The 8,135-nt window shown below is 44.8% G+C and overlaps 1 protein-coding gene across 2 annotated transcripts in view; it reads right to left on the bottom strand.

The window, feature by feature from the left end:
• Positions 1–2,663, bottom strand: part of Plpp5 (phospholipid phosphatase 5) — a 4,744-nt gene extending 2,081 nt beyond the window's left edge. Inside the window, exons 1-6 of one of the 2 annotated variants that reach the window (XM_004637251.2) lie at positions 2,580–2,663; positions 2,382–2,490; positions 1,965–2,055; positions 1,684–1,747; positions 1,132–1,256; positions 387–557 (exon numbers count right to left, since the gene is read on the bottom strand). In XM_004637251.2, the coding sequence (XP_004637308.1) occupies positions 387–557; positions 1,132–1,256; positions 1,684–1,747; positions 1,965–2,055; positions 2,382–2,490; positions 2,580–2,641 (622 nt within the window). In that variant the 5' untranslated portion in view covers positions 2,642–2,663. The remainder of the gene's footprint in view (positions 1–386; positions 558–1,131; positions 1,257–1,683; positions 1,748–1,964; positions 2,056–2,381; positions 2,491–2,579) is intronic. The other variant, XM_023721970.1, reaches the window with a different exon arrangement.
• Positions 2,664–8,135: the final 5,472 nt, after the last annotated feature.

The raw sequence follows: 8,135 nt of genomic DNA, 5'->3' as shown, positions 1-8,135 counted from the left end.
AAAAATTCTAAAAAAAAAAAGAGAGAAAAGTGAGCTTTATTTTGTAAGGTTTGTTTTGTTTCATTTGAGATGGTGTCTGTCCCATCTAGCCTGGCCCTCCTCCTGGGCTTAGTGAGGCACTGGCCTGAGCTTCCTGGGGCTCTGAGGCCACAAGCACAGGCTGCTGTGCTGCTTACACACTTCCTCACAGTGGCAGTTTACTGGGAACTTAAGATGCTGCACAGAGCGGAAGGTCAGAACCTGACTCACTGGGAATCTTCTGTCGAGTTAGCGTCTGTCTTTGCTCCAGGTATACTTGGCTGCATACCAAGGATGGAGCAGCTCCTCTGTGCCATCTTGGAGCAAAAAAAAACTGGGCTAGGACCATGGGGCCAACACCCACTTACCTTGCCAGTGATGCTTGTAGTCACAGGTTCGGGACAGTGCAATCACAGCTGCAAAAAGCAGAGGGGATAGAAAGGCACAGAGCCGCCAAGACTTCCCACGGCCTTGGGGTGTGAAGCAGTGTAACTTTCCAGCCAGGTAGAAAGATGTGAAGGCCAGGCCAGCAAATGCAACTAGAAAGGGAGACCAGGAGCAGTTAGATCTGCGGGAGTCACGTCATGCTGGTCAATTGTTGACCCTTTTTGTGCTCTTCTAGGGTAGATCACTGGCTACCCGAGAAAAGGAAGGAAAAGTGAAGGATTTTATTTTTTATCCCAGTATTTTTACCCAAGAATAGTTTTTAAAATTCAAGTTACATGACTTTGGGTGGGTTACTTCTGTATGCTTTGGTTTCCTCATCTATGAATGGGAGTCACAAAATAATAGTACTTCAGTGAGTCACTGCAAGCTGTAAATGTAAGACTGAAATGCTCCAATGCACCTGACACAAGAGAACCCTTCAAGAAAGGTACTTTTTTTTTTTACAGTTAGTACAGCAGTGATAACAAAATGTGCAGATCTCAGGGGTAACTGACTCATTGCACTCTGGTCCTAATACTCAAAGCTAAGGCTGGGTGAAATTACAGGGTTATTTAAGGGGAGGGGTTCCAATTTCTCGTGGTCAGATGACCGTAGTCCTTCAAGCTTCCTGGGTCAAATGCAACGACGCAAAAGGAAGTAGAGCAGAGGATCCAGAGGAAGCCTTACAGGATGAATGTCCACTGGGGAAGCTCTTCCGGCCCTCAGTCACCACGGCCTCGTCCCCGGTGCACGGCAGCTCCTCACGGGCCAGCCCATCCGGGTAGCAGCGGAAGAAGAAGTCTGGCCGTGGCCTAGAGAAATGCAGACATACTAAGCACTGATTACTGCCACTTTAAGAAAGTGTTTTTCAGTTGTATCAGACAGCAATAATCTTACTATTCCTCATATACTGTCCCTGGCAAAATAATGTAATTGGATTAGGATAATCTCTACACTAAGAGAAAAGCATTAGTTCCAGAGTAGACGTTTAAATTAGGAAATAAGGAAAACCACTTGCTGGAGTTACGTTCTACAGCAAGCAGCAAGCCACACTAGCTGAGCCAGGCCTCCACACAGGGTGTTAATGGGAAATGCTCTGAAGGTAGAAAGAGCCCCGCTCTCACCTGCAAGCCAGAGGCCGAGGGCAGGCAGTGCTGAAGGAGAAAAAGGCTGAGCTTTGAGTAAAGGAGGAACACAGAAAGCTGGCATAAGGGAGGACGTCGGCTGCAGCTGACTCACCGGCCCACTATGAGCTTCACTGTGTTGGTGAGGATCCCGTTAAGCGCCAGGGCGAGGCTGGCGGCTGCAAAGCAAGGGCACTGTCAGTGGCTCTGTGAAGAGGGGCCGGGAGCCAGACAGGCTGTGGGGCACACCCTGCGGCCTATGTCCTCAGCACCAGCTCTGCGTGCGTGGGGGACTGAGCATCAGGTGCGGGGATAGAGCTGCCTCAGCAATGCGGCCTCGGGGGCAGTGTGAGCAGCCACCCCCGGGTCATGCCCGCACGGGAAGTCGGCTCTCACCCAGGCAGGCCTGTCTGCTGTCTGCGGTGTCCGCCTTCTTCAGAAATCTGGCCAGGATGATCAGAGACAGCGGTGAGAAAAACGCAATGACCTGAACCGGATATGTCAAAGGTGAAACGACACAGCCAAGCCTGCCACGGTCTAGTACGAGGGAAGGAGGGAAGGAGGTGCCCGCGCAGCACCTCCCGGGGCAGTACTGAAAGGAGGTCCTCACGACGCGACCACTGCGCCCCTCCGCCCCCGCCGCCGCCCCCACGCGGCAGACCAGGAACGCAACACAGCTGAGGTCCAGGCCAGACCCGGACGGCCTCGCATCTGGAAGTTAACATTCAAACACGGAAGCGGAATCGGAGCACGCCGCTTCGGGCTCCCTCCTCCAGAGGTCCCGCAGGGGAGGAGGACCGGGTATCCACGCACAAACATGGGCTTGGCGGGGAAGTACTCGGTTTCCACGTACGGGAATCTGTACAGCCACATCTCCTCAGGCTGGATCCGCCGCTGGAAAGGCGGAAGCAGCTCGGTCACCCTGGGGAGAAACAGGCACGGACGGTGCTTAGCGGCGCACGGCAGGCCGGGTCCCGCCGCCGCAAGACAGGGCTTCGCTCCGGCCCTTACAGGAATGCCGCGAACAGCGCTACCCGAATGCCCACTTCGACCCCAAGCGCCGCCGCCGCCATCCCCGAGCCGCGCCGCCTAGCACGCGCTGACGCTGACGTGGCCGCCCGCGGACGCCGGGTGCTGCAGCAGCGCGCGGATACTGCGCCTGCGCCGCGGGCCTCTTCCGCACGTGCAGGGCGCAGGCAGGGGCCCGCCAATGAGCCAGCGCTGTCTCTCCCGCTGCCCTTTGTCACCTGCTATGCTCAAACCCGGTGACAGGGACCATAAACGCAAGCGGGGCTCTCCAGGGACCCCTCCTCTATGGGCACAGAAGAGAAAACAAACTTTGGGGACATACAGGACAATTTATTGAAGTCAATCTCAAGCAAAATCTGTAATCAGTGGAATGTCAAAATCTTCCCAAATTAATCCTCACAGAAGCAAAAAACACATTTGATTTCTGAAGTATTTGTAAAATAAAAAAGGCAACATCTGAGTAAATATAATGTACAAAAACTGTATGTTCCTACCAGCACACATATCAGTAAGAAGCTTAAATATTACAGGCAATCCTAAGTACATGGTAACTAGTCAGTGAGCTATCTATACACAGGTTACCCAAGCTCTGTACGTTCCACTCTGCAATAAAACATAGGTCAAAGAACAACATCCTCAAAATAGTATATATATCTTAAAGTCTATGTGGCAACATCAAGTCATTATACAGTAATGCCCTAGTGGAACTCCCCCAGGGAACACAACACTAATCCCTTAGTGTCAAGAGCTTCTAGCCAAGTCACAGGAACTCAGGAGACTGACTTCAGTGAATATTGATGCTTTGTTATTAAAGACTCAAGTCTCAAGTAATTTAGGCAAAGTAACATTTCACAGGATCTACAAAATTTATTACAGATAAGCAAAGTACGGAAATAACCAATCTACAAAGGTCATTATCATAAAGAACTTGAGGAAATGAAAACGTAGTCTCTAAGTATCTGTGTGCTGTGCAGTATTAAATGGGTACAAATAGATTTCTAGTAACAATTCAAAGTATGCACACATCTTTGTATAGAAAAAGATGATCTCGTTAGACAGTTGTAATTATCATTTAGCATCTTGATTATTACTGGAGTATGATTCTCAACACGGCATGTGACAGTATAGGAGAGAATGTTAATAAAACAAAGTAAAAGTAAATTTTATCTAGTCCACCCTGAACCAACCAACAGGAATGTCTTACAAATGCTCGATGTGGGGCTTCGAGAGCCCTTTGCACATGTCAGGAGCATGCAGCAGGTGGGAAGGGCAGCGGCAGTCACATCACACAGGAGAAGGGCTGAACTTTGGTGACAATGCCATTTTCCTTTCTCACTTGCTTATTACTGACTTCCCCTTCACACGTATGGGCCACATGTGCCCATTTGTATCAACACCACTTCAATGGACTGATAAAAGAACCAAAAATCATACACGGTTTTGATAAATAAGGGTTATTATGCACAGCATTTTTTAGGAGTGTAATGTAAGTGCAAAAAATTATTTCCCTAAATGGATATAGAGGGAAAGGAAAAGAGGCGCTTGGGATAGGCCTGACAGAATGAAGAACACACATAGGAAATGTTTGTAAAAACGTTGCTGGTATCGCACTCGAGAGTCCCTTCCTCCAGGACAGACAGTAAACCTCAGGCATCTACTGTGAACAAGTGCTCTCATTTCCAGAACTTTGTTTTTAAAGTAGGTAAAAGAGGACAAGACACAAGGATATTTGTTTTCAAAATAGTACATAAAACAATGCTTTCTACTTCATACATTTTTTAAAAAGGAAACTAAAATAATATGAAGAGTTTCAAGTACTTAAAAAACCTGAATTCCATGAGGCAGAGGTCTCAATGTTAAAGTGACTACATCGTACCTGTGGTAAACATTATGATCCCCTCCCTCACCCCATAAGAGGTCCCAGTACCCACCCCAGGTAAAAGTTGGTAAGATTTCAGTATATACAAATTTCCAACTTCTCAATATTCATTAATTCATTGCAAAGCTGTCTGATTACATCTATTCCCATTTGAAAATGGAACTAAGTTCTACTTTTTGTTTACAAATAACCAGAGACCAAGTCTAGGCGGCTTTAGGCTGAATATGAAATTGTTTCATTTGATCACCTTCTGTCTGTAGTAACTTGCATAAGCAGGGGTTGCTAGATGCATCAGGCTTGTAAAAATGCATTGGAGGCTACGTGGAACTGCCCACAAAAGAGTGGCTTTGCCGCTGCCACTGGACCTTGTGTAGAGGTAAAGCACATACCATCTCGCCAAGCTTTTTCTTTTCTCTTTCTTTCTTTCTTTCTTTCTTTCTTTCTTTCTTTCTTTCTTTCTTTCTTTCTTTCTTTCTTTCTTTCTTTTTTTCAGAACCAGGGATTGAACTCAGGCCCTCTGAGCTATTTCCTCGGCCCAAGCTTTCTTATTCTTACTCTGCTTGGATATGGCACATGGTTGATGGCACCTTGACTTTATGGTGGAGGTTAAAAAGAGCTTTCTGCTTAAAAATGAAACAAAAGCATGCAACCAGTCCTGAGCAGTCCAGAGAACTAGGCGGCACCTCTGACTCAAAAGTACAGGTCTGGGTTTGACCTGATTGGAACATATCACACAAGAAACAGACCCCATCAGAACCAGGAAGGCTGTTCACCAGCCTGTGCCGGTTATAGGTTAGTCACCTGACATCTTTCCATGTCATTCACTGGCACCTTTCCAAGTACCATGTGCAAGTGTGGAGAATTGGAAGTTGCCTCCTCTCCCCTTGCCTTCCAGTTTTCAAAGACTCCCTGACTGGAGCATGCAGCAATCTCCAAGCTTCCATGATTCCAAAACTCAGCCTACTCTACAGTTTAGGCCAGGCACATGTGAGAATTAAGACAGACTGGGAACCAGTTAACATAAAAGTAAAGAGCAGCCTCACTCCTGGCTTTCCCACCCATGGTCGCAGTGTCTCCTGGGTAGCCACTGCTGCCTGTGAAGGGCCAGGACTTCTTCCAGCTCTGAGGGACCTAAATGCTGAGGCTTTATGCTGATGATCTTTTGACAGATCATGGTCATCAGAAGGTTTTTAATCTTATGCTCATTTCCTCCACCAAACAGCATGAAGTTAAGTGGAGAAAACACCTACAACCACCATTATCCTGTGCTACTTTATTTCATTTTTGGACAAATATAAAAACCAACCACTTAAGCGCTATCCACATCAGTGTGAGAAGTGTGTCTTTTGGAGTGTTTCCTTGTGTGGCCCAGGCAAGCACAGTGTGTGTATACTAATGCATACACAAGACATAACTTTCAGCTTTCACAACCTCCAACTTGAGTGCATTTAAATGGGTCAACAGTAACACCACAGAGCTATGAGGAGAGGCCCTTGGCACTGGCAGGATTAAAACCACTTTTCAGACCATAAGACTTTAGAACTACGGTTAGCTACTTTGTACCTTGATTTCTGAAATGAGAGAACAATCCTATTATTTAAAAAAGATTTAAAAACTCTGCAGAGCTCTTGCTATAGATATAAAAACAAAATATGACACAATGAGAAGCTGCATAAAAATACTTAAACCTAAGGTATCTGCACTTTATAGAATGTACCCTGGCTTACCATATAAAAGTCATCAGATATTAAATAGCACTAAAATCCAAAACAAAACAAGGAGATACAATTTCATGTTGGACATTGTTTCTACAAGAGTTGCATTTATAATATTAAAGGAAATCTTTGTTAGTAAGTTTAAAAAACCATACATTTATCATATATCTATATAAAATAAAATCTGAGTATGAGAAAACCTAGATTTTCTGAAATTATTTTTAAAAGGACATCAAACTATATAACTGCTCAAAAGCAAAGTCTAGTGTTGCTGTGAGCTGTATTTTCACATTACTCGTAGCAACTGGATTTGGGAACATGTAGCATTTTCCATTTTGCTCTTTTGGGATCATATGTAATTAACAGAATTACTGGATGACCAATAACTCACCTCAGAATTAATTGCTGCAATTAGGCAAATGGCAGTTTAGAAGCTTAAGTAGAAAGGAATTGTAGTGTTGTTTTTTACAAGAGAAAATCCAGTATAATTGCACATTTCTGTATTTAAAGAAAGAGAGGCACAACACAGCTTTTTTCTTCTTTCCAGAGAACAGCTTTAGATTGGCAAGATTGTGAAACACACATGGCGTCACTGAAGGGGTATGCAGAGCATCACCCCGCCCTGCCTTCATACGGAACTGAGCATTTCTGGGAGAAAATAAATGTTGCCAGGTAACAGCAACCATAAGCAGTCAGAATTCACAGAGAAAGCTGGAAGGTCATTTAGGCTAACCCTAGATTTCTACTGAACAAGTGTTACACCCGACATGAATGATTTTGAGTGAGGAATACAGGAACATACACGTTCCTAAGCACTGAATTTTGTAGGATACCTGCAAATAGAACCCTCAACATCTGGTAACTATTTCTGCTAACACAGACCTCTGTGGGAGCTTCCCGAAGTGCTTCCTAATGTGAAGTACATCTGTGTGGCTTCTGTGTTTCTTATGAAAGCAGTTCTTGCTCTTAGTTATGAGGACAGTTTTAAGTTGTTGAATAATACTAAATAGTGGTTGTTCACCTATAATTCGAAGATGGCCCTACTGCATTCACCCTACCAACTAAACTCAATTTAAAAGGTCTACTCTAATTTTCTTGTGCAGTTTTTACAGGAAACATGATTGAATGGTCAGCTGACCAAGAAAATGTTTGATTAGGAGAGGAAAACACAGCTAGAAAAAAAGTCCATAATTCTAAGTCCAACTCTACACAAAATTGGACTTAAAAAGGTGCTTAGACAATCCCACTTTTGGTCTGTGCCTTTTGCCTTGCTGTAGCTGCCTCTGTCGGCGTCAGGGCAGGTGTGAAGGCTCTGCTGCCATTCCTGTCCACACAATGCATGTCACTGGAAGCCCACTGACTACAGCAGTGAGCACACCCATTCCTTTTCCTCTTCCAAAACAAACAAAACCAAAAACTCACATCATATCCCTTTGTAGGTAACGTCATTGTATCACAAAGCCCACCTGGCTTAAGACCACACAGGTAATACCCATAATACCTGGGGGGGAGGGGAGACAGTTCTCCAACATTATGAAAAGCATTCTGAAGGGAAAGAGAAGGCAGCTACCTACGACTCATTAAAGAGGTATATAAAGGTGAGCATATGCTTTTCTAGAGGGCTTTCTTCAATTCCTACTTAATACACACACACACTTACACCAACTGATCAAAGTATCTGAACTATACTTTTCAAAACTCCTAAAAATGAAAATAAATAAAGAAATGATGGCTACTTTGTGTAATGTCCTTACACAACCAAGGAACACATCTTAAACTTTAAATTGATCTCATTAACAAAACTTCATGTTGTTCTGGTTTTAAAAGTGAAGACATTTCTTTTCTCAGTTGCAAAAGCACTGAAGGTGTGGGGCAGGATTTAACATTCCACAGAAAAAAATCCCCAAACCAGCAAACAAAACAGAAAGACCAGACGCCACCAAC

Source organism: Octodon degus, unplaced genomic scaffold (genome assembly GCF_000260255.1).
Source record: "Octodon degus isolate 3935 unplaced genomic scaffold, OctDeg1.0 scaffold00088, whole genome shotgun sequence".
NCBI lineage: Eukaryota > Metazoa > Chordata > Mammalia > Rodentia > Octodontidae > Octodon > Octodon degus.
This window is presented reverse-complemented; position numbering and strand designations above follow the sequence as displayed.